The 27,011-nt window shown below is 37.5% G+C and overlaps 2 protein-coding genes across 6 annotated transcripts in view; one reads left to right on the top strand and one right to left on the bottom strand.

The window, feature by feature from the left end:
- The window catches only part of M1AP (meiosis 1 associated protein), a 71,843-nt gene that overhangs the window by 37,462 nt on the left and 7,370 nt on the right, over positions 1-27,011 (bottom strand). For all 3 annotated transcript variants that reach the window (XM_037130847.2, XM_037130846.2, XM_037130848.2), the window contains exons 2-4: positions 23,296-23,587; positions 10,061-10,246; positions 8,363-8,531 (exon numbers count right to left, since the gene is read on the bottom strand). In XM_037130847.2, the coding sequence (XP_036986742.2) occupies positions 8,363-8,531; positions 10,061-10,246; positions 23,296-23,535 (595 nt within the window). In that variant the 5' untranslated portion in view covers positions 23,536-23,587. The remainder of the gene's footprint in view (positions 1-8,362; positions 8,532-10,060; positions 10,247-23,295; positions 23,588-27,011) is intronic.
- Positions 21,152-27,011, top strand: part of SEMA4F (ssemaphorin 4F) — a 41,665-nt gene continuing 35,805 nt past the window's right edge. The window contains exons 1-3 of one of the 3 annotated variants that reach the window (XM_037130844.2): positions 21,152-21,211; positions 22,162-22,270; positions 23,160-23,226. In XM_037130844.2, the coding sequence (XP_036986739.2) occupies positions 22,235-22,270; positions 23,160-23,226 (103 nt within the window). In that variant the 5' untranslated portion in view covers positions 21,152-21,211; positions 22,162-22,234. The other 2 variants (XM_037130843.2, XM_053663366.1) reach the window with 2 other exon arrangements.

Raw genomic sequence — 27,011 nt, 5'->3', positions numbered from 1 at the left:
TGAGTTGGGAATATTGTTACGATTTGCTGTTTCACTTTCTTCATATCTTTTGAGGAACAGAAATTCTTAATTTTAAAGTAGTCATACTTATCAATCTTTTATTTTGTGGCAAACTTTGTGTCTCATTTAGAAAATCCTTCATCCTCCTTCCTACCTCTGGTGATAAAATTTTTATTTTTTATTTTCTTATAAAAGTTCTAAAGGTTTCCCTTTCACATATAAGCCTCTAACCTATCTAAAACATATTATTATGAATAGTGTGCGGTAGGATCAAATTTCGTTTTTCCCATATGGGACACTGACAATTCCAATATGATTTAATGACAAGATCCGTCCTTTTCCCACTGCTCTGCCATGCCAGCTTAGCCAATACAAGTTTTTATAACGTGCTATCTGTTTCCGGGCTTGCTCATCTGTTCTAGACTGGACAGTTTGTCTATTCTTCTTCCAGTATGACAGCATCTTAGTTAGAATAGCCTTACAATTAATCACCTTAATATCTGGTAAGGCAAACCTTTAGCCGTAATATATATCTTAGCCATACATATATTATTTATATCCATTAAACTGCTTCACTTATAATTATGTCTTCCTTAAGGTGCATCAATTTCCCAATAAATATTCTATACATCTTTTGTTAAGATTTATTTCTAATTTTTTACTTTTTTATTATTGTAAAAGGTATTTCTTTAAATTAAATTTTCTCAGTTTGTTTCTAATTATAGAAATGCTATTAATTTTAAAATATTGATCTTATATCGAGCTACCTTGTTAAATTCTTACTAATTGTAATAATTTTTCCATAGGATCTTTTAGTGATTAATGTAGTCAATCAAATAAGTTTCAAATAATGTTAGTTTTGTTCCTTTCTTTACAATTTTTATATCTTTACTTTTTAAAAAATCTTACTAGACTAGAACAACCATGTTGAATGAAAATGGTGATGAGGCATCGGTTTATTTCTGTTTTTTTTTAAAGATGTTTTATTTTTTTATTTTTTAGAGAGGGGAGGGGAGAGAGGGAAAGAAACATCAATGTGTGGTTGCCTCTTGTGTGCCCCCTACTGGGGACCTGTGCCCTGACTGGGAATTGAACCAGCGACGCTCTGATTCACAGGCAGGCATTCAACCACTGAGCCACACCAGCCAGGTCTTATTCCTGATTTTTTTAAGGCAATATTTTTTTTATAATTCACAATTAAGAACTGAATTTATTGTAGATTTTTGGTAAACACACTTTGCCAAGTTAAGGGAGTTATTTTCTATTCCTAATTTACTAAGGTTTTTTTTTTTTCTTTTAAATAGTGAATGAATGTTACTGTATTTTTAATCAATAAGACAACATGTCTTTTACCTCTTAATCTGTTAATGTTATTAATTATATTTATATATTTCTATTGCTAAATCGCTTTGCATTCCTAGGGTAAATCTTACTTAGCACTTCATTCTCTTTCTACATATGACTAGAGAATTTAAGATTGTTTTAATAATTTTTATGAGTGGATTAGCCTGCAATTTTCTTTTCTTACATTATCCTTGCCTAGTTTTCTGCTTGGAAAGTCTTTCTTTCTTTCTTTCTTTCTTTCTTTCTTTCTTTCTTTCTTTCTTTCTTTCTTTTTTCTTTCTTTCTTTCTTCTTATTTTTTAATTTCCAAAACAGTTTGTATAAGATTGGAGTGATGTACTATTTGGAATTTTAATAGAACTTGACTGTAAAACCATCTAGGTTTGGTATATTATGGGAACAAATCAGATTTTTAATTTCTGAGTCAAATTTGTTATATTTTGACAGAATGTACCTATTTTTATCTAAATGTTTGAATTCCTAATTCCATCTGTACTTATGTTCCCCTTTCCCAACCTGAACATAGTTTCTTGTGCCTTTCCTCTTCTTTTTCCTTCATTGTATTTACCAAAGGATTCTCTATATTCAGTTTTTTCAAAGAACCAGCTTTTGAATCGTTGGTTATCTCTGTTTCTCTTTTCAACTGAGGCAATGTAGCGCCTCAGTGTAGAGCGTGCGAGCTTTGGAGCCAGGAAGCTTCGATTTGACTCTCTGTTCTATCTCTTAACTGAGAATTATGACCTTGGGAAACAACTTGGACAAGACATTATGCCTTACTTTCTTCATCTAGATAAATGAGGATTAAATAAGAGAATACGTGGAAACTATCTAGAATGGAAAGTATTTGAAAAGTAAGTGAGCAATAAAATGTTGCTATTATTATGATCTATACACAGATATTAGAGTATGTTAAGAGACTGTGGCTTTTATTTCGCATATCTTTTCCTTGAGGCTCAGAAACTATTTAAAAATGAAACCAACTAGCAGCATTTCTTCTTTAAAAAGACATATGTAAAAAGCTGCTATTACTACTAATATCAACAGATAACATTTACTTACTCATATGTCCAAGCACTGTTCTAGATGCTTTACACACAAGTTGCATTTAATCCTCATAAAAACCCTATGAGGTGCCCTGGCTGGTGTGGCTCAGTGGATTGAGTACTGGCCTGAGAACCAAGAGGTCACTGGTTCAATTCTCAGTTAGGGCACATGCCTGGGTTGTGGGCCAGGTCCCCAGAAGGGGGTGCAACTGCAGAGAGGCAACTGCACAATGTTGCTTCTCTCCCTCTCTTCCATCCTCCCTTCCCCTCTCTCTAAAAATAAAGAAATAAAATCTTTAAAAAAAGCCCTATGAAGTAGCTACTGTTATTCACCCTAGTTTGTAAATGAGAAAACTGTGGAATAAAGAGTTTAAGCAACTTGTTCAAGGTCACACTGTTCTTCAGTAAAATGTAAAAATCCAACTGGATGATTAAATAAATGGTGATGAATTTACACACTGGAATATCTCAAAGCTATTAGAAGAGATGGGTTAGATCTCTATGTACCAATATGGAAAAAAATATTCGATAAATGAAAAACAAAAATATAGTACACTGAGTACTGTATAGTTCCATTTTTATAAAAGTAGGTAATATCAATAACAATAGTGATGTTACATGTATGTCCATATACATGCATATGTAGGGAAAGCAATTCAGGAGAATGTCCTATAATGCTGATGGTGTTTATCTCTGGAGGGCAGAATTTTGGATCATTTCAAACTGTTTATATTATATTCCTGTAGTGTTTAAATTTGTATAGCTTGTAATAACAAATTAAACTAACCAGAAAAAAGAGCACTAGGCAGGTTCTTTCAGTTAAATTTTCAAGTAAAGAAAAAATGAACAAGTTAGACCAAGCAGGAACAGATGAAGGTGCTATTTAACATACAGTTAGAAGAAAACATATAACAGGCTGAAAACTTACAGAAAACCCTAACTGATATAAATGTGATTTAAAGTTAACCTTTTCATTTTAGATTTATTAAATAACTTTCTAAAATGTGAGTCGACTTTCTCAATTTCTAAGTCCACTTTTTCTTCTATGATTCCAGATCTTTTAGAGTCTCCAAGTCATCTTTGTAATGATTAGTTCTCGCTGTACAGGGCTGTACTAAAGAAGACAGACTTTAGACCTATCAGAGGACACAGTCTCATAGTCACTTTATTTTATTTTTACTTTTAAAAAGATTATTTATTTATTTATCTTTAAACAGGAAGGGAAGGAGAGAGGGAGAGAAATACCAATGTATGGTTGGTTGCCTCTCGTGTGTCCCCTGCTGGGAACTGGCCTGCAACCCAGGCGTGTGCCCTGACTGGGAATCGAACCGCGATCTTCTGGTTCATAGGCCCACGCTCAATCCACTGAGCTACACCAGCTAGGACTCATAGTTAGTTTTTTAAAAAATTAATTTTAGAGAGAGAAAGAGGAAGGGAAAAAGAGAGGGAAAAAACATTGATTTTTGTTGTTCCACTTATTTATGCATTCATTGGTTGCTTCCTGTATGCGCCTGGCCAAGGATTGAACCTGCAATCTCAGTGTATTGGGATGATGCTTTAACGAATTGGGACGATGCCAGGGCCTTCTAGTTACATTATAAACTAATCTGCAATATCAACACTTCCTTGTAGCACGTTTCTTTCTTTGAAAAGTGGAGTACAGACAATTTTTATTTAACTGATGATCATGATTATCAGAGTTTTAAAAATTATATGTAAATGAATTCAAGAAGTGTTTGAATCAATTCATGTTGTTCATGGACTGTGAAGAGAAGCTATGGGTGATTGGGATATGTCTGTAACTGTCTGAGTTGGTGTCAGACAGGTTGACCTTGACCTTTCCCAAATCATTTGATTTTTTTCTCATTTATTCACTTATTTATTCAGCACTTATTGAGAGTCAACTATGTGCCAGACAGTGATATATACTGGTGATACAAAGATATTTAAGATGTAGTCACAACCTCAGGTAGCTCACAGTCCACTTGGGACCTGCCCATTAAAATCTTTTCAGAAATATTAAACCACCTATATACAAAAACATTTTTAATTATTTTTAAATTTAAAAATGTTTATTGATTTTAGAGAGAGAGGAAGGGAGAGAGAGAAACATTGATTGGTTGCCTCACATATGTGCCCTGACTGAGGATCAAACCCACAACTAAGTATGGGCCCCGACCGAAAATTGAACCCCTAATCTTTTGGTGTATGGGACAATGCTTCAATCACTGGCCGGGGCCAAAAACTTTTTTAAAAATGTTAATAATAACAACAGCTAACTGTTACTGAGAACTTACTATGTACTAAGTAATTAACCTACATGATCTCATTTAATCCCCACAACTGTATGGGGTAGGAATTAATAACTAAGGTTAGACAGGATAAGTATCTTGCCCGAAGTCATATAGCTAGTGTGTGATAGAACTGAAATTTAGACTTAGGCAACCTAATTCTGAAGCATGCAACCCTCTGAGAATGAGAGAAGCTAATGTTGCTAGTCTCTTGATAAGGACACCAAGATGAAACAAAACATAATAGAATAAAGAAATTAAAAAATTGATTTTAGGGAGAGGGAAAGAAACATTGATGTGAGAGAGAAACATTGATCAGTTGCCTCGCATATGTGCTCAAACCGGGGACTTGACGTGAAACCTAGCTATGTTCCCTGACTGAAGAGGGATCCTGCAACTTTTTGCTCTATGGGATGGTGCTCCAACCAAGTGAGCCACCATGCCAGGGTGCACAACCACCCCCATGGCCCTAAAGAAATTAATTATGAGGAAAGTACGGGCAAAGTATAAGATTGCAAGCCATAAATCATATGTACACTTAACCCACAAAAAGGAATTACAAGCAATTTATGGGATGATATATTATTTATATGCAAATAGGAAGTTACTGGAAAATGATTTGCAGTGACACAAAGGTAGAAAGCTGCTTTCCTGCATTTAAAAGCTCTTTCATACAGCCCTAGCCATTAACAATTCTAAATGAGGGCATTGGGCAGCCTCAGAGTACTCTGAACTCTGCCCATTAGAGATATACTAAGTTCTTTCTGGGCACAGTCACTGAAGGGAGAAAAGGACAGAGTCCATGCCTGATCTGTTCACTGCCAAAAAGAAAGAAAAAGAGCTTCTCGCTCACATATTCAGTTTGAGAACCCACTGGGAAGGGCTATAAATGGTGATGAGTCCGTGGCCTATTCTGTGACCAGGAAGGTGGAGGTGTTAGTAGAGACAGGGTGCAGGGGGTGCTGGGCAGACCGAGAACAGCCTCCACAGGTGTCACTGCCATCAGTTCATTCAACAAGTGTCTACTGATAATCTAGTAATGTTGTACACTGGGACACAAAAATGAGTAAGACAAATTTCTAATCTCAAGGTACTTACAGTTTGTTTTTTTAAATTGTTGTTCTGTTACAGTTGTTCCAATTTTCCCCCTGCCCCGCCTGCACCCCCACTCCCACAGTCGATGCCTGCCCTGTTGTCCATGTCCGTGGGACATTTACACTTGTTCTTTAACTAGGCCCTTCCCCTTCTTTCCTCCCATACCCCCCTCCCCTCTCCCCTCTGATCTCTGTGAGTTTGTTCCTTGTTTCCATGCACCTGGTTCTATTTTGCTCATTTGTTTGTTTTTTTCACTAGCTTCCACTTATAGGTGAGATCACATTTAATGCAGAGAGAACAAATAAAACATATTTTATAATTTTAGGTGAGAAGGCAAAGTTGTTAAACTATAAAGCAGGGGTAAACAATTCTACATGGTATATAATTAAGTGCTAAGTTGTGTGGCGCAGACCACAAGTATGTGGTTGTTTTAAGGAAAGAAGAATCAATTCTGTAGTCACAAACGTGAATTAGGTCTCAAAGGATGGGGAGAATTCAGCTGCAAGAAGATAGGGGAAGGAACTCAGAGGAAAGAAGAAGGAATTCAGAGGAAAAGTCTACTGTGACTGGAGGAATGCAGAGAAAGAAGGCAGACAGTGAGGAAACTGACTTGAGAAAAGCTGGGTGTGTGCAGGAGGGGAGAGCTGGTAAACCACACAGCTAAGGCTAGTTGCTTACCTTCCCTCCCTGACCAGAACAATGGCAGTGCCTCATGATGCTGGAAGGATCCACATGTGTCAGAATCTGATGGGAAACTTACCCCTAGTTACCAACCCCTTGACTGATTAGGGAGAGAAGGGCAGAATATGTTATCCATCTGGGACTAGGAAGAGGTCAATAGTATCAGAACAGTGGGTGCCTCCCTATGTGTATAACCTTGGGGAAGGTCAATATAGCCAGGAAGGACTGCTGGAGGGTGAACTGTAACTTGACTATTGGATAAGTTAAAATCGGTTAAAAAACCTCTTTAATTCTATAATTTGGGAATCTCTACCTGACTTCCTGACTAAAATCTTTTCATGATTTTCCATTGCCTTAGAATGAAGGGCTAAATCTTAGGATGGATTTAGGGAATATTTGGCCGTTCTTGATCTAACCCTTGCCTACCTTTAGAGCATCACTCGTCCCTCCACCTGATACACCTCCAGCCATAGGGAATCATAGGCATGTCTCTGAAAGTTTGATTCATCTTGCTTTTTTATGCCTCTGGGTCCCCTGTTTGAGTGCCCTTTTCCTCTTTTTCTGCTTGGCTAATTCTACTTGTCCTTTAAGACTCAGTAGGAAGATATTTTTCTTCTAGGAAGTACAGGATTATGGGTAATTTATGTAGGATTTATTGGCAGGGACCTGGATGCCAGTGGTTGCTTGGTGAGAGGGGGTAGACAGGTTAGTGATACCAGGACTGGTAACTGAGAGCCCATTCGGAGGAGGTGGGAGGGATGCAGGAGACAGGGTGTATGAGAACCAAAACTCCAACCCCCTGGCACACTGCTTCATTGTTCCATCAAACTTCACTTACAAAACACAAAGTCCAAATTATTAAGAATGTCACGACAGCAAACTAAGAGCCTTGAGTCCTAAGCACAGGGCTTTTGTGACTGCAGGGCCCTGTGTGACTGTGCTGGTCATAAGCCCATGAAGCCAACCCCGCATTAAAGTCTGTTCATACAGCATTGGTTAATAGCACAATGCAATAAAACAAATTGTTCATTAATAAGTGATTGAACCAATACATTATAGTCCAACCAACCACACAGTGAAAAAAAATCATGTAGCCAGGAAAAAATGAGATAGATCATCTTATAGATACTCACATAGATAGCTGACTAAAAACTGAGAAGGTTATAGAATATTATATAGGTAATCACATTAAAATATTAAATATCATTGGCTCTCCATATCCATGGGTTCTGCATCAGTGGATTGAATCAAGTGGATTGAAAATATTCGAAAAAAAAGTTACACGTTATTGATGTTTTATGTAGTAAGACCTATGATAGTGTGTCTGTACTAAACATGTATAGATTTTTCTTTTTTATCATTATTCTCTAAACAATACAGTATAACAACAATTTACATAGCATTTACATTGTGTTAGGTATTATAAGTAATCTAGAGATGATGTAAATTGTGCTGGTGGATAGGTTACATGCAAATACTACACTACTTTATAAAAAAGATGTGCACATCTGCAGCTTTTGGTATCTGTGGGGTTCTGGGATCAATACCCTGCAGATATTGAGGGACATATATGTGTTTGTACATATATGTGTTAGAATGTCTACCTAAAGTAACATTGGGAGGGATGCCTGAATCTCTTAAAAGTGGTTACAGGAGGAAGGAACTTTTATTTTCATACTTACAATATTTCAGACTTTTCATTAACATACATATATTGTTTCTGAAATAAAAACTATGATTAAAAATGCAATGCTAACACCTAGAAACATCGGTCTCACCCACAGTGAAATCTGTTGGCTTCATCTCACTTAAGAACATAAAAGTACCATGGGAAATGATCTTCCTGATCTGTAAAACACTACTCATTAAAACTGTTACCATTGTTTTTACATTTATATTTAATTCTTACCATCACTGCTGGACTCTTCAACAGGGGATGCTGAGTCCATACACCCTAGGGTTTCCTTTACGATCTCAACCACCTGAAGCCTCCTGACCCTGACTAGGTCTATGTCTTTCAATCCTTCCTCCAACTGTTTGACCAATTCTTTTCCGGGCTGTGAAGTCAGAATAGTAATCTGGAAATAAATCCAAGAATCAGTGTGTCTGCCTTCCCTCACATACAGAGTGAGGAACATAGGTTAGTCTAGAGGATAAACACCAGAGAAGTCTGGTAATAGCTATTGTCTTTAGGGCAAGGAAGAGGATTCAATTGTGCAATAATTTACAAATCAAATTTCATTTGACAGGCTATTTTGGATCATCACAGGACCCTTTAAAACAGGGTAAGCCCATCTCAGAAAGTGACCAGTGAGAAGCCATCCCAGTGTTTTAGTTTTTACAGATTGCTTGAAGCACTGGTAGTATCTGTCCTGCTCAAAATGCTTTGATTTTATGAGCAAATAAAGAAAATTGGATCCTTAAATTCCACTCGCTATATGTGTACTGAATAGCAGAGAGCCTACATGTTCCTTTTCCACAGTGGTGCTTCCATGTAGATTTCTTTCCTTGTTCAGCCTGGATCCAGCTGAGCTGTTTCTTTCGATCTCTTAACTCTAAAATGTACTCACCCTTGACCAATACATCTGATATAAAGGAATATTGAGATGTTTGTGAAAAATTTGAGTATTTTGTTCCACCTGAATGAATACACTCTTATTACCAGCAGTTTTGCCTTGCATTTGAAACTCTGGGAGGCAATTCTTTTTTGTACTTAGACATTTTTGATTGATGAAGAGAGATGCAGATGAAAGCACAATTATTTTTTAATTGTTTTTAAAGCTCAGTTTGATGCCTGAGGTTACCAGAGATGAGAAGTGCTTTAACTCACACTCACACATTCAATGGAGTGTAAGGTCATGACTTACTATATTTTAAGATTGCCTCAGTCTGGCATCAGAATTGTAGAAATTTCTTCACTTGCATATTTACTAATCTCAAGAAAATTTACTCATTTTGATGCCAATATTTGATTAAAAACAATGACAAGTTCTTTTTTATTTGACCTGATATTGAACCAGACTACACTAGATGTGGTGATTCTTTGTTATTGTTTATTTATTTTCAGCTACAGTTTACATTCAGTATTATTTTGCATTAGTTTCAGGTGTACAGCATAGTAGTTAGACAATCATACTTTACAACTGGCCCAAGAACAACTGTTAATTCCTAGGGGTACCCAGAATATATAAATACAGACACCAATCTAGGCAGTTAAATGATTGCTTTGCAAGTTCCAAAAGTCCAAAGGCAGATGGTATATTCAGATTTTATTTTGATTTCAGTTCTCCCTTATAATTCACTTTTGTTCCAATTTTTAGAGCTCTTCTCTATGCCTAGCTGTGTACTAAGTATTATTACACAGGTGATAGGAAAAAGGGACCATGTTTCCTGCCTGTAGGGGGCTGAAAATCTCGTCTTGAACATTGCATTCAAAGCGGGTATAAGGGGACCAAATGGTAATGGAAAAAATACAATAAAGTTGAAATAAAAAATAAAGTTGCATTCAATGTATATGAAACATAGAACAATATAAGTGATAAATAATGAAGCATCTAGATGGACTGAAATGAGAAGACGTCTTAGGATCCTAAGGCCAGCCTCTTACCTCCAGGGCAGTGTAGGCCAGAGCGGCACCTGTGGTGGCGTGTCTGCAGTACTGGTTGAACTGCTGGAGCCCATTTTCTACTGCCAGCTGCAGGGAAGTACCTTGTGGTCGGAAACAACCTTCTCTCTGTAACATGCGGAGTTCTGAGATGCAGGCCTGCAGCCTAGCAAAGTTTCCTTTCACTTGCTGCAGAGAAAAATGAATCAAAGATATCAATCTTCAGGGACTCAAATTCAGATTAATTGGGAGTCTAACTTCATTACCATTTACTACCCAGGAGTCCCTTCTCTTCCTAAAAACCTGTTTACTTGACCAACATTAACTGAATTCCTGCTATGTTCCAGGCAGCTCTTCCCCATACCAGAAGAAAGAAAATTTGCAGCCCAAGGGCCTTGATTATGTGGATCTACCAGAAACAGGAAAGGAAGTGTTTTAAATCACTCAGTCACCCAATGGAAGGTCCAATTGTGATTGCTTATTTTTACTTTAGGGTGACCTAAAAATTGGAGGCTTAGCAGGGTTATTCTTAAACATTATCTTTATTTCTCAGTCTAAGCCTTGGGGGCTTCTCTATTCAAGAGTGATGTTTTCCTAGAAATGGGGATTTTGATGTGGTTGTTCACAACGGATAAGGTCCTACCAATCTGCTCCTCAGGATCACTTCCTGGTAAATATCAATTTAGTCGGCAGTCTGCTCAAGGACCCAAGAGGTTAACTTTGTGGTTCTCCTCACCCTCCTTTATAAAAACTTGCTATCAGGAAGTAATCTAATATGATCTGATTTTAGATCAATGTCACATCTCCTAAGGATACATGCATTCTGAATAAATGTGGTATGAAAATTTGTGACAATGTTTGAAGTGGGTGGGAAGGAATTATATTTTGGGATAAGGAAACCTTCCTGACCAAAGAGCAGAACTAAGAAATATTTGTAAATGCACATAAAATTCATGAGCATGAGTTCCAGGACTGCCAGGGTACAAAGACCACTCAAACCTACGCTGCCCCACTCAGTTCCACAACTGCTGACTTTGCTTACATGCTCCTTTCCCTGAGTCTTTGTGAAAAACACAAGAAATAGGACACAGTTTGTACACAAAGAGAACTTGCAATCTAGATGAAAGATTAGAAACTTAAGAAATGAGATGATATGTAGAAACTAGCAGACTTCAAGCATTTCTTTTCATGTACACCTAAAAGTATCTGAAGAATGATATACTTCTTTACACATTTTACATTGACATCTAGATTTTAAAAATCAGAATGTAAATTGCTGCTAAGAATGTAATTTCCAGCATATTTTAAATATCAACATTTAAAAATAAAACTATAGCTCTGATTGATGGGGCTTGGTTGGGCATTGTCCTGCAGAGCAAAAGGTTGCTGGTTGGATTCCCAGTCAGGGTACATGCCTAGGTTGCAGGTTCGGTTCCTGAAAACCTTGTCTTCATAAAGATAAGATGTCAGTCAAAATGTCAAATTCCCCCTGGGTTGTATGCCAGAAGTCATACAGAGATCTACCAATAAAAATTATTTTAATGATCTATCAGTTGCTATTCAGTTTGCTTTTTCTTCATGTTTATTAAAATTGGAAACCACCTGTATGCAAAAGACTAAAACCAGTCATAAGTCATTTACTTTCTTACACGGATACCAACATTTTGAATTATTCTTTTGTTTAATGTCCCTGGAAGTTTTAAAACCACATGGCAATTCATCACAGTAAGATTCGTAACGGGTGAAAAATATGTAGCTCTCCCCTCTTTTTTTGTACTTGGGATTTTCTTTGTGAAGTGGAAGGGGGTGGTTGTGACAGAGTTGGTGGGAATGGAGAAGCAGCCTGATGACCTCATCATAGGCATAACTAGTCTAAGAGTTTTGAAAAAGAATACTTATGGAAATTGAGAATCTATATATCAATTTTTTAAAATTACCTATCGCTGTGTATTCTGGGAAGTCTTCTTGTAGTCCTAGGCTATGTGTACCCCAGTTTGAAGAGACTGTCATAGATTTTAGATGCTTTCCGGGGGGTGTCCCACCCAGGGGCCGCATGTGACTCAGGATGGCTATGAATGCGGTCCACCACAAAATTGTAAATTTACTTAAAACCCTTCTTTTTGCTCATCAGTTTTTATTAGTGTTTGTGTATTTAATGTGTGACCCAAGACAACTCTTCTTCCAGTGTGGTCCAGAGACACCAAAAGGTTGGACGCCCCTGCTAGAAGTTTAGAAAAAGAAAGTTAAGTGTTGTTGGAAAGGAGGTGAGATTAGGCTGAGAATTGAAAGGATAACATTTGTGAAAATAAGTATTTTATGTGTGTATGTGTGTGGGGGGGGTTGGTGGGTAGAGGCAGAAAGTTCAATATAACCAATGGTGCAGAGGTTGAGAGTAAGTATATGCTAGAGAGAATGAGAAAATGTGCTTGACGAGGGTAGAGGATGTTTGTTAAGAAGTAGTGGGCATTTTAGTCAAAGAAGTAGCTAGGTTTTAGCTCAGGCTTTAGATCCAAATAGACTTGAGTTCCACACCTGGCTCTCCCTCTTACTGGCTATAAGTTCTTAAGCCTAAATTTCTTCAACTAGAAATTAGGGACAATAGAAATACTTATCTTAAAGAGTAAGTCTTAAGTACATAAATTCATGGCAGACAGTACACACTCAGTGTTAGCTGTGGTTATTATTTTCATCACTATTATACTCTAAAAGCATTTAAGACATTGCTGATCAAACACAAGGGGTTCATTTTGACTTAATGGTCCTGTTCTACAACTGACAAAATAACGAAAAAAAAAGTATTGATGTAAATGACATAGGTTCATTCGCTCATCCATTAAAAAAACATTTGTTATTAGGTGCTTATGATATACTAGGTACTTAAAAAAGCCCACAATTTCAACTTTCTATTAACTTTACAAATAATTGAAATAAATAACCTCAGAATACAAAGGGATAAGAGCCACAATAGAATGACATTTTCCAAAGTATGTTAACCAGTTATTGTCTGTTTATCTCAGTAGAACATAAGCTCTTTTTTTAATCTTTTTAAAAAAATTTTATTGATTTATCTTTAGAAGGGAAGGGAAGGAGAGAAATACCAATGTATGGTTGCTTCCAGTGCATCCCCTGCTGGGAACTGGCCCCTGCTGGGAATTGACCTGCAACCCAGGCATGTGCCCTGACTGGGAATTGAACCTCGATGTTTTGGATAAGCTCTTTATTAAAGGAGAAAATCACCTGTTTCTTTGTTGCCATGTCTGCAGGGCCTAGAACATTACAGATAATATTAAACAAATTATCTTTCAATAAATGAATGCATACATGACAAATTTCAGGGGGATGAAAAATGTAATTTAGAGAATTAAAACTGGCATATAGGAATCTCTGTACTATTTTTGCAGCATTTTTATGAATCTAAAATTATTCAAAACTTAAGCTTACTGAAAAAAAAAACCTAGAAAAATAACAGGAAATAAAAAGGGAGATTATTTTGAGGTGGAGAAGGCCTTTGTAAACATGACAAAAAAGGTATAAAACCATAAAGGGAAAAATGGAGAGATTTGACCACATAAAGAATAAATTGTTCTGTAAAGGGAAAGAGAATAAAGTTAAGGGCAAAAACAAATTGAGGAAACATTTTCTTTTTTTTTTTTATATTTATTTATTTATTTATCTTTAGAGGGGAAGGATAGAGGGAGAGAAACATCAATGTGTGGTTGCCTCTAGTGCATCCCCTGCTGGGAACTGGCCTGCAGGAAACTGGCTTGCAACCCAGGCATGTGCCCTGACTGGGAATTGAACTGCGATCCTCTGGTTCGCAGACCTGCGCTCAATCCACTGAGCTACACCAGCCAGGGTTTGAAACATTTTCAACATATATGATTAGCATGACATTAATATTGTTAGCATGTAAAAAGCACCTACAAATAAAGTGGATACCTGAAACATATTCTTCTGCCACCTAACAATTTACATACTAGATAAGACACAAATATCTTTTAAATGCATAGTTGCACTCATAAGAAATTAAGGGAAATTTTCAGGTACTCAAGTGGGGGACTGCAGGAAACAGGAAACCACAGTGTTAAACAGATATAAAAGTTCTGGCTTTACTTGCTGGTCTTGAGAACCTAGGGCCTTGTGTTTCAAGGGAGCAGGAGACAAGGCCTTACCCAACATAAGGAGAAGAGTTGGAACTGCAACGTGGTTCAAAATTAAGACTGCTTGAAAGGTTAATTTCTCGGTGAAAAGGTGGGCTAGAAAGAATCCATCCAGTGATACAGGGTGATGACAATGACATGTGTTGACTAATGTGAGCTCTGAGTAGAAATGAAAAAGAAATTACTGCTGAGAACTAGAAACCCCATGCCTCCCCTTATGTGGGTTTGGGATTTGACTTCACCTGCAGATCTAAGAAACCCTAATTTCAAAGCAATACTTAAAGTGGTCCTGGATTGATAGCACATCAGGGAACCTGGCTCATGTTAACGCAAATCCTCTCTAGAAGTATATCCTAAACGCAGGCCTCAAGGAATTCTCACATATTACAATCAACTAAACATATGCTCATAATACAAAAGTACAAAATCAGTGAGAAAATAAACATCATGAGTAAGATTTAGCAGAAACAAAGAGCAGAATTAGAACATCAACCATTTCAGATACTGGAATTATCAAATATATTTAGTATCTTTAAGATGTTTAAAGAAATAAAAGAGGGAATCAAAACCATGAACACAGGTTAAAAAACTATAAAAAAGGATGAGACATATTTAAAAAGTTACCAAATAGAATTTCTAGAAATTAAATTATAATAATTGAAATAAAAAACTCAATGAAATGTGTTCATTGACAGATTAAACACCACTGAAGAATTATCAACTTGGAAAATAAAGCTGAAAAAAATACTACAGAACACAGCATGGAAAGACAGAGAAGGACAATATGAAAAACATGTTAAGAGAAATAGAAGAAAAAGTAATAAAACATAATATTTATCTAATTAGAGTCTCAAAGGTGTGGACTGGAGATAATAAAGAAGAAGCAATATTCAAAGAGGTAATGGATGGGAATTTTTCAGAATCAATGGAAAGGCACAAACCCTTAGATTCAAAAAGTGCAATAAATATCAAGCAGGAGAAATAAAAAGAAATCCGTATTTAGACACACTGAAGACAAAAAAAACTCAAAAAGATCTTAAAATCAGTCAGATATTAATAATATTATTTTTCAAGAGACAGAAGGACTGACAGAAGACTTTTTAATGGCAACAATGTTATCCAAGAAGGAGGTAGAATGATATACTAAAAATATCAAGAAAAAAAAACCTTCTCAATTTAGAATGGTTAAAAGGGGGAGGGATTTTGAGGAACAAGTATGAAAGACACAGAGATGAGGACTGGGGGGGGGAATGGGAGGGAGGGGGGAGACCGGGTGGGGGGGTGGGGTGGGATGGGAGAAATAGATTAAAAAAGAAAATGTACTTGAAAAGTAACTAAATAAAATTTAATATAAAAAAAAAGAATGGTTAAACTAATGTTGCTTAATTTTATGTGTCAACTTGACTGAGCCACAGGATGCCCAGATCACCAGGATACCCAGATGTTTCCAGGTGAGATTAGCATTTGAATCAGTGGACTCTGTAAAGTAGATTCCTGTCACCAGTGTGAGTGGGCATAGCCCTGCTGAAGACCTGAGTACAACAAAATGCAGAGGAAGGAGGAAAGACCCTCTCTTTTCTTCCTGTCTGCCTGTTTGAGCTGAGACTTCGGTCTTCTCTTGCCCAAGGACTGGGGTTTGCACCTCTGGTTCCTTTGGTTCTCAGGCTTTCAGACTTGGACTGAAATTACACACTACCAGCTTTCTTGGGTCTCCAACTTGCAGATGGCAGATCATGAGACTTAGACTCCATTGTCATATGAACGAATTCCTAATCATGTTTCATAAATCTTCATATATTTTTATAAATATAAATGTATTTATTTTTAAAACTTCATAAATTTCATTATATATATAATATATATTATATATATATATATATATATATATATATATATTACATTACCCTATTGCTTTTGTTTCTCTGGAGAACTCAGACCAAAACAAATTTTGTCACTGAGAGTGGTTTCCAGAGGAAGAGCGTTAAGCATGAGTTTTCTGAATCGGTTCTGGGGTTTCTGGAATTGGCTCTCTAATCTGATTAAATTTAAAGATGCTAATAAGTGTATTCCAATACTAAAGAGAGCACTGATAGTCCATGGCATGATATGGCTATAGAGATATATATATAAAACATCTGCACTGGATATTTTATTCCTAATAAGCCACTTATAAGCTATCCCTTATAAGGAGCAAGGAGCTGGGGGACTGAAGTGTATGTGCCGACAATTAGCTTTTTTAATTGTAATTAACTGCCTGACATTAAGCTTTTTTAAAAAGATATTTTATTGATTATGCCATTACAGTTGTTCTATTTCCCCCTTCATTCCCCTCCACCCTGCACACCCCCTCCCCCACCAAGATTACTCTATCCAGCAAAACTTTCATTTAGAATGGAAGGGCAGATAAAGTGCTTCTCAGATAAGATCAAATTCAAGGAGTTCATCATCACCAAGCCCTTATTATATGAAATGTTAAAGGGACTTATCTAAGAAAAAGAAGATAAAAAAGAGGAACAGCGAAAGGACAGCAAACTCACAGTTATTAACAACCACACCTAAAACAAAAGTAAACTAAGAGGATACCTAGATCAGGAGCAGAACCATAGAAATGAAGATCACATGGAGGGTTAGCAACAGGGGAGTGGGAGAAGGAGAAGGGGGGAGAAGGTACAGAAAATAAGTAGCATAGATGGTAGGTAGAAAATAGATAGGGGGGAGGGCAAGAATAGTAGGGGAAATGTAGAATCTAATTAAGCTTTTGATTTACAAGTCATTCATTTTGAATAAACACATTTTCAGCTATACAACTAGATAAAAAACAAGGCTGTTTTACCATGAAGCTCTCCTTTTTAGAACATTTTTGTGGACCTAGAAAACTAACCATTTGAGTGACCCTCAATCATTTCCAGACTTGAGCAAATTTACAGACCCAGAAACCCTTGAATAAAGGGGATGTGGGGTCCCCTTGAGGAAGGACCCTAGTACATTTCCCAAAACTTACACCATTAATCTTCCTCTAATCCTTCCCCAAACGGACCTACAGGCTATTACCAGGGTACCTGTACACTGAGGCAAAGGAAATAATCAGACTTTTTAGGGTCTACTGGACACTGTCACCAAACTGAAACTAATTCCAGGAGATTTCAAACATCAGTGTGGCCTAGTCAGGGTAGGGACCTATGCATATTGGGTGATCACTGGAGCTTTAGCTCAGGTCTGTCTCACGGTGGGTCCACTGGGTCCCTGAATGCATCCTATGGCAGTTTTCCTGTTTTAGAATGCATGATTGGAACAGTCATACTTAACAGCCAGCAGAATTCCCCAACACTGGTTTTCTGACCTGTATAGTGAGAGCTAATATGCTGGGCAAGGCCAAGTAGAAGCCATTAGAATTGTCTCTACTTAGGAAAATAGTAAACAAAAGCAATTCTGCATTCCTGGAGGCACTGCAGAGATTAGCGCCACCATCAAGAATTGGAAAGATGCAGGGAAGCATGTCCCCATTCAACTTGCCTATTTAGCCTGTGTAGAAGGCAGGTGAGTCTTGGACAATGACAGTGGATTATCATAAGCTTAACCAGGTGATGATGCCAATGGAAGCTGCTGTACCAGATGTGGTTTCATTACTTGAGCAAATTAACATGTCTTCTGGTTCTTGGTATGCAGCTATTGATGTGGCAATGTCTTTTTCTCCATTCCTATTTATAAAGTCCCACAGAAGCAGTTTAGCTGCCAAGGCCAGTAACACACTTTCACTGTCCTCCCTCAGGGAGATATCAACTCTCCATCCTTATGTCATAATTTAGTTCACAGAGACCTTGACCACCTTTTCCTTCCACAAGATATCGCTCTGGCCCATTACATTAATGGCCCATTATATTAATGACATTGTGCTGATTAGACCTAGTGAGCAAGAAGCGGCAACTACTCTGGACTTATTGGTAAGAAATTTGTGTGGCAGAGGGTAGGGAAAAAACTTGACTACAATTAAGGGGCTTTCTACCTTGGTGAAATTTCTAGGGATGCATTAGTATAGGGCATGTTGAGACACCCATTCCAAAGGGAAGATTAAATTTGTTGCTTTTGGAGTAGAAGAGAGAATCTAAAGGTTCAACATCTTTTTACTTTTAGTTAAACCTTCATTCTTTCCTCCAGACGTACTTGTTCTTGCCAATTCCAAAGCCTTTTGAGGATTTGGTGGTATAATTTGCTTTATTCCTTGGCTTTCCCCTCTACTGCCTTAAGATTCAGCATTCTTGGGACTGCTAACTCAATTATCACTTGTTCACTTGTATATAGCTTTCAAAATTTTGTGACTTTTCTTCTCTTATTATTTTTTCTTGTGGGCTTATACTGTGGTGGCAGAGATTTCTAGTTGTCCTTCAGTACTTACCCTTTTCCTCTAGGTACCAAAACTATCAGTTTTTACCTGGGCCCTGTAACTAGCTGGAATGACTATATTTCCAAGTATCTCTCATACACCTAGGAGTTTCAGTGTGATTAAGTTCTGGCCAGTGGGATGCTGGTTAACAAAGTGATGGGAGCAACTTTTTAAAAATCCTCATCTGAGTATATATTCATTGATTTTTAAAGAGAGAGGAAGGGAGAGACAGAGATAGAGATAACAGACAGATAGATAGAAACAAACAAACAAACAAGCAAACACTGATGTGAGAGGGGAGGCAGGCATTAATCTGTTGCCTTCCCTACACACCCTGACCGGGAAGCTAACCTGCAAACTTTTGGTGTACAGGAGGATGATCTATCCAACTGAGCCACCTGCCAGGGTTGATGGGAGCAACTTTTGATGAGTTTTTAAAAAGGGTGCCGGAGTTTTGTTTGCTCCTTTTCCTTTTCTGCTTGCTGGAATATAGCCCTAAGAGTGGCCAACTTGGATCACAAGATAGCCAAATCAGAGCACTATTAGTCCTAAAATCCCATTGTAGGTTATATATGATTTGAATAACGTCTCCATTCTCATTAAAAGATAAAAGAATTGGTAAGGTAATTATGTATGTTTTCAGGTGGTACTGGAAATACTGGGGGGAACATTATGCAAAGTATATAATTATCTAACCACTGTGTTGTATACCTGAAACTAATACAAAATAATATTGAATGTAAACTGTAATTGAAAAAAATTAAAAATTAAAAAAATAAGTGGTAAGCTACTCACAATAAGGGAATTTTTCTGAAATGGCTTTGAGAGGAGATTAATCACTTTGGTCAGATTTATTTATATTAAGGTCATGAGGGGTATAAAAGGAATTTCAATATTTTAATTATAATTCCTCTGTCATGACTCCTTATTAAAGGTTCAGGATTATTTGATTATACTCAGAAATTAAATATGAAAGTTATATTGAGGTGTTCATTTTGGGCAATTTTCTTACTTGCTTATCTTTCTCCATCTACATTTTGAGCTAAATCTGAAGACAAAAAATGTCAGACACTTACATAGGCCAGAGACAGTGGATTTAAAATAATATTTTTCCTCAAAGATTTGATTATTCTATATGTAAGGCAGTAGCATTGCTCTAGTGATTTTCTTGAGTTATAACCAGGTTTGAACTTACAGTTCTTTTGGAAAAAAAGTTTTTTTGGCTTGCAATTTTTCCTGAGATACCAGTCAGAAGCTTTTAGTCTAGAATGGCCTGCCTCTCCTACTAGAGTAATTAAGGGATCAAGGGACCCATCTGGGGCCAGGTGTACTGAGGAGTGCCAGATGCACATAACACAGTCACTTGAGGAGGGAAAAAAATCCTTTTACCTTTCTTTGGGATGTGAACTCATTTCTCAAAGAGCCTCTTTATGCTGGCTATCTTCCATTTGTCCTTTCATATCACTCTCTACTTTTTCCCTACCCCTATTGCCTGACATAAGACAGATATCACAACCAAATGTGATCATGGGACAGAGATGTGCAAGAAAAATGGCACAATAGAAGAATATATCTGCCTCGTGATTATAAGCATCAGTGTCACTTTCACTCTGTCCTCACTATATTCATAAAATAGATAATATGTGAATAATATACAGTGACAGTTGCACATTTTGTTTACCCATTCACCACTTAATAGATACTCTGGTTGTTTCCAGTTTGGGGCTATTATGAATAATGCTGCCATGAATATTCATGTACATTTATGTGTGTGAATGCATGTTTTCATTTCTGTCAGGTAGATTCTTGGGGATGGAATTGTTGGGTTATATAGAAAGTATGTATTTAGCTTTTTAAAAAATTGACAAACTATTCCCAAAGTGATTGTATCATTTAACCTTCCCATCAGCAATGAATGAAGGTTATAGTTTTTCCTCATTCTCATCAGCACTTGGTATTGCCTGTCGGTACTGTCTGTCTTTTTAATTGAAGCCATTCTAGTGAGTGTGTAAAGTCACCTTTGTTTTTCTTTAACTTTTTATTTTGAAATAACTATACATTTAAATAAAACAGCAAAAATTATACATAGAGAACTTTACCCACCTTCTTCCAGTGCTTACATCTTGTGTAACTAGAGCATAATTTCAAAACCTTGGTACAATGTGTGCATGGAGTTCTACCTCCTGTTATTACATCACTGCAAAGATATTCCTCATGCTATGCTTTTATAGTCCTTACCATTCCCAACCCTTGGCAACCATTGATCTGTTCTCCATCTTTATAACTTTGTCATTTTGGGAGTGTTATATAAATAGAATTGATGTGTACGACCATATGAGACTGGCTTTTTCCCCCATTCAGCATAATGCTCTTGAGATTCTACCAAGTAGTACGTGTCAATAGTTCATTTCGTTTTATTGCTGAGTAGTATTCTATGGGATTGATATACTAATCTGCTTAATCATTGACCTATTAAGGGACATTTAGGTTGTTTCAAGTTTTTGGCTATTACAAACAAAGCTGTTGTTAATATTTAACTATGTGTTTTTGTGCAGATATAAATTTTGATTTCTCTGGGATAAATGTTCCAAAGTGCAATTGCTGTGTCATGTTGTAAGTATATGTTTAGATTTTTAAGAATATTACAAACCGTTTTCCCGAATAGCTGTATCAGTTCACATTCTCAGCATCAATGTATGAGATCCAGTTTCTCTGCATCCTTGCCAGCACTTGGTATTGTTACTATTTTATCTTTTAGCTGTTTTATTAGGTGTGTAGTGCTATCTCATCATGGACTTAATTTGCATTTGCCTAATGGCCAGTGATGTTGAATATTTTTCATGTGCTCATTTGCCATCCATATATCCTCTTCGGTGAAATTTCTTTTCATGTGTTTTGCCCACTTTTGAATTATATTTATATGTATGCATGTGTGTGTGTCAAATATGTGGTTTGAAAATATTTTCTCTCAGTCTGGAGCTTGCCATTTTATCCTCTTGACAAAGTCTTTTGCATAGCAAAAGTTTTTAATTTTGATGAAGTCCAATTTGTCAATTTTTTATAGATTATACCTTTGGTGTCATGTCTAGGTCCTGAAACTTTTCTTCTACATTTTCTTCTCAAATTTTTAGTTTTACACTTGAAATTATGATCTCTTCTGAGCTATTTTTTAAGTAAGAGGTTGAGGTTGAGGTTTATTTTTTTCCATGGCTGTCCCACTGCTCCAGCATCATTTATTGAAAAGGCTATCCTTTTTACATTGGCCTGCTTTTGCATCTTCATCAAAAATGAGTTGGATATATTTATTTAAAAACATTTATTTATTCTTAGAGAGAGGGGAAGGGAGGGAGAGAGGGAAAGAAACATTGATGTGAGAAAGAAACCATCGATCAGTGTCGATAACTGCTTGTTAAAGCATTTTATGATAGCTGCCATATCATAAATTTTTTTTTTAGATAACCAACATCCGTGTCATTTCAGTACTGTTGTCTGCTGTGCTCTCATTCAGGTTGAGATTTTACTGGTTTCTGATAAAATGAATGATTTTTAAAATTGTTTTCCAGACATTTGGAGCATTATGAAACTCTGCATCTTATTTAAATTTGCTTTAGCAGCCCTCCTCTGACGCTGTGCCAAATGGGGAAAGTGAGGTTTCCAGAGAGTTACTGCCAGGTGAGGTGTGGCCCTACTTGATCTCTCTTTACAATCCAGAAGGGAGGATGCCTTGTTACTTCTGGTAGGTGTGGAAGTTTAGTCTCTCCACATGGCCCCCACTGGCACTCTGGGGATAGGGAAGCTGCATTATGGTCCAGTGGGCATAAAAGCCCTGCCTTGCTAGTAGGCCTTCATTGACACCACCCTGCCTTAGAAGTAAAAAGGTGCCTCACTAGTGCTCTCCACCTGGCCTTCACTCTACCTCCTCCTACACCACCTCAGGGGAAGAGATAACTTGTTAATGTTGGGTAGGAGGGTGGGAATCCAGGCTCTCACGTGAATTCCCTGGATACTAGGGGAAGGAGGTCTTGTTTCCACCAGGTGAAAATGAAAGTCCTGGATCTCCGGTAGGCCTTCTCTGATTATCCCGGCAGCAGGCTGTCTCAGGAAAGAGATGCATGAGAATTTCTGAAGTCTTTCTGGTCCCTGTGATTCTACACTTTGTATAGGGGATAAAGTGATGATTAGGGTTTGTCTGAGGGGAAGGAGAGATGGTTGTCAATGTGGGAGGGAGCTTTGTAAAAGCACTGCCCCTGGCCCAGCCTTTGCCTTCTGTGTGAAACTGGAAAGAATGTATTTTCATGTTTCTGTACAGGTAGGGCTATCTGAGCAAAGAAATCTGGAACCTGGGGTAAAGGACAAGTCTTTGCTATTCACTTGAATAGCCAGAGACTTCTGCAGAAATTTAGAGACTTGTTTCCCTGTGCTTGCATTTTACAGGGGTGTGTACAAAAGGAGTCAGTTGTTTATATTACAGAGGTCTGTAAACACCAAGGTTTCTCTCAGGAGGGGTAAATATGTGGGCTAACTTACATATTAATAATTTTGGGGTTTCCCTTATGTGCAGGATGACATCTGGCTGTCACTGTGTTGCTTGTGGGGCATTGGGTATGAGAACAGGAACAATTATTGCTGTAAGTAATAACAGCTGTGATATGAGGTCTTTGGAGCAGTATAAAGGTAACAAATATAAATATACCTACCACAAATGGAAGGATACACTCATGCTGATTTTGTACCATGTATAAGCTGAAGAGGGACATTCGGTTGGGGCCCATCAAACTGCAGGCTACAGAGAAAAAGTTCTGCAGAGCCTCACAGAGGTTAGAGCAGATGTCAGCCCAAGATGGTAGAGGAACATATACAATGAGAAGCCTTGAAGGTTGCTGGTAAATCTGTGCTGGGGTCGGGGGCCCTTTACCAGTAGTTCGCCCATGATACATGGCAGCCAGACCAGAGGCAGAACTGCAGCCACCACCTGGATATTCTCCACACCTGTAGGGAGGAAAGAGAAATCAATGGTGTTTGTAAAACTGAGTTATATGCTCTGTTGAAACAGAAAGTCCAGAAAGGAGTCATCAGGTACTAACTCAAGAATCTCAATGCACGCTATCCCACCTCTTTTTTTTTTTAGTGTATGATTCCACTTATGTTTAATGTCTAGAACAGACAAATCCACCAGACAGAAAGTAAATTAATGGCTGTGAGAGGTTGGGGGAAGAAGGAAATGGAGAATGACTGCTAATGGATGAAGTTTTTCTTTTAGGGGGATGAAAACATTCTGGGATTATACAATGTAATGAATGCCAACACTTGCGAATGCAGGAAAAACCACTAATTTATACATTTGAAAATGATGAATGTTTTGGAAGTCTATCCCATCTTAATAGCTCTCAAGGGATCTGATATGTACCTGTAATGTAAGACGGAATGCTTAGAGATGATGAATAGAACTATCAAAAAAGTTACACAAAACTCAAATTCCAACTCCAGAGTAAGCTATCTCCTCTCACAAACTTTATTAGCATTTATTGTGCTGTATAGTGCTTTGCTTCTATGGCTGCCTCTCCCACTATATTGTGAGTTTCCCCAAGATGGAGCACCTGTTTTGCCAGCTTTATTTATTAGTGCTTAGCACATTTTTTGGTACGTACTTTCTTAAAAATGAAAATATAACCATGTTTCCCCCTTCAAGACCTGTTCAAGACACTTCATGCCTTGGCCTTCAGCTTTATTGGTCAAATTCCTAGAAAAATATATCTATATATCTAATACTAAATCAAAAAGAAGGTTTAAAAGCCTAAATACTCTATAACCACTGAAGAAACAATTGGTAGTCAAATATATTCCCACAAAGTAAAAGACAGGGTCTGATGATTCCCCTGATGAGTTCTTTGTCTCAAAGACCAAGAATTTCAATCTCAACTTCTTTCAGAGAATAGGATAGGGAACATCACTCAATTAATTTTACTAGGTTAGCATAACTTTTGATATAAAAATCAGATAAGAGTATTATAAGAAAAAATTATAGGATAATCTCATCCATGAACTTAAGATGTTCATGGATCCTGAACAAAATATAAGTAAATGGAAAAGAGTGATTAGAAAAGAATTATAAAATAAATAAAACTCATTGAGATGATATGATTGTGTACATAGAAAATATAAAATCATTTCGTTTTGGCCCTGGCTGGTGTAGCTCAGTGGATTGAGCACGGGCCTGCGAACCAGACAGTTGCGGTTCGATTCCCAGTCAGGGCACATGCCTGGGTTGCAGGCCAGTTCCCAGCAGGGGATGCACGAAAGGCAACCATACACTGATGCTTCTCTCCCTCTCTCCTTCCCTCTAAAGATAAATAAAATCTTAAAAAAAAATTTTGGTTTTATCTTCCTCAAAAGGTGTCCTCACACTTCATTAAAATTTATTCTTAAATTTGCTAATTTTAATATTAATCATGACATTTTTGTCTTAATTTTATTTTTTAGGTATATTTTATTGATTATGCTATTACAGTTATCCTATTTTTCTTCCCTTTATTCCCCTCCCCTTGCACCCCCTTCCTACAGGATTCCCCAACCCCCTTAGTTCATGTTCATGAACTGTACATATAAGTCCTTTGGCTTCTCCATTTCCTATACTATTCTTAACCTACCCCTGTCTCTTATGTGACTACCAATTATGCTTCTTATTCCCTGTACCTTTTCCCCCCATTCTTCCACTCCCACTCCCCATAACCCTACATGTGATCTCAATTTCTGTGATTCTGTTCCTGTTCTAGTTGTTTGCTTAATTTGTTTTTTGAGGTTCAGTTGTTGATAGTTGTGTTTATTGTCATTTTATTGTTCATAGTTTTTGATCTTCTATTTCTTAGATAAGCTCCTTTAACATTTCAGATAATAAGGGCGTGGTGATGACGAACTCATTAAACTTTACTGGGAAGCACTTTATCCGCCCTTCCATTCTAAATGATAGCTTTGCTGAATAGAATAAACTTGGGTGTGGGTCCTTGTAGGGGACCAGTTATTTAAGTCTGGCAAATGTGACTCAGCTTTGTATGGAAAACCTACAGAAGCGAAGTGGTGGGCAGGAGCCAAACCTTCAAACTGAGTTTTCCCATGGGGATCAGGCCTAGAAAATGCACACAGACTGTTATGGCTTGCTCTTGCTAAAACTCCATCACCCTGGTCTAAAACAACAAATGTGTATTGTCTATCTTCAAGGTAATATCCAAAGCCTGTACGAGTTTTCCCGAGGACAGAGCTGATCAGCTCATCATCATCCCCCTCTGCATATTATTTTCATTTCCTTGATTGTACCTAAAATATAGATAATAATATTCTATGTAATAGATAATAAATCTTTCTCTGAGGTAAGACCCCAGGAAAACAATAAAAGCCTGTCTATACAAGGGTTGGGGCACTCCCCTCTTGAGGGAGTGGCGGAGGCATCCATAGGCACTCTCCCCTTGTGAAAGTAGTCGTGCCGTTTCCCTTTTTCCCCACAGGACTGTTGTCACCTGTGTATTCATTCTTGTCGTAAGCCACAACGGGTGGACTCTGCTGGCCACGGTCCACCACATCTGGCGCCCAGGAACAGGGATTTAAAGGCTATCAGCCACAGGTCCTTGCCTTTCAGGATTTTGAATACTTCTTTCCAGCCCCTTCTTACCTGTAAAGTTTCTTTAAAGAAATAGCTCATAGTATCAGAACTCCTTTGTAGGTAACTCATTTTCTCTCGCTGCTTTTAAAATTCTCTCCATATTTTTAATCTTGGATAATTATGGTGTGCCTTGGTGTATGGTGTTTGCTTCCTTGCGTCCAACTTCTTTGGGATTCTCTGAGTTTCCTGGACTTCCTGGGAGCCTATTTCCTTTGTCAGATTGGGGAAGTTCTCCTGCATTATTTTTTCCACTAAGATTTCAATTTATTGCTCTTTCTCCTCTCCTTCTGGCACCCCTATGATGCAGATGTTGGAATGTTTAAAGTTGTCCCAGAGGTTTCTAAGCCTTTCCTCATTATTTTGAATTCTTGTGTCTTCATTCTGTTCTGGTTGAATCTTTATTTCTTCCTTCTGCTCCAAATCATTGATTTGAGTCCTCGTTTCCTTCCCTTCACTGTTCATTCCCAGTATATTTTCCTTCATTTCACTATGGATGACCTTCATCTCTTTCTCAATTTTGTGTCCATACTCAATAATTTCTGTGAGCATCCTGATTACCAGTGTTTTGAACTCTGCATCTGATAGGTTGGTTATTTCATACCTTAGTTCTTTTTCTGGAGTTTTGATCTATTCTTTCATTTGGGCCATATTTCTTTGCCTCTGTGCATCTGTTATGTTGTAAAAATGGGGCAACTTACATTGCTACTTTGTGGTGCTGTAGGTGGGGAAGGGCTCAGAGAGGAAACAATGCAGCTTGCT

The sequence above is a fragment of the Artibeus jamaicensis genome, unplaced genomic scaffold (genome assembly GCF_021234435.1).
Source record: "Artibeus jamaicensis isolate MK-2021 breed Jamaican fruit bat unplaced genomic scaffold, CSHL_Jam_final contig_3174, whole genome shotgun sequence".
Classification (NCBI taxonomy): Eukaryota; Metazoa; Chordata; class Mammalia; order Chiroptera; family Phyllostomidae; genus Artibeus; species Artibeus jamaicensis.
The sequence above is the reverse complement of the archived record's forward strand: the minus strand, read 5'-3'. Positions and strand labels throughout refer to the sequence as shown.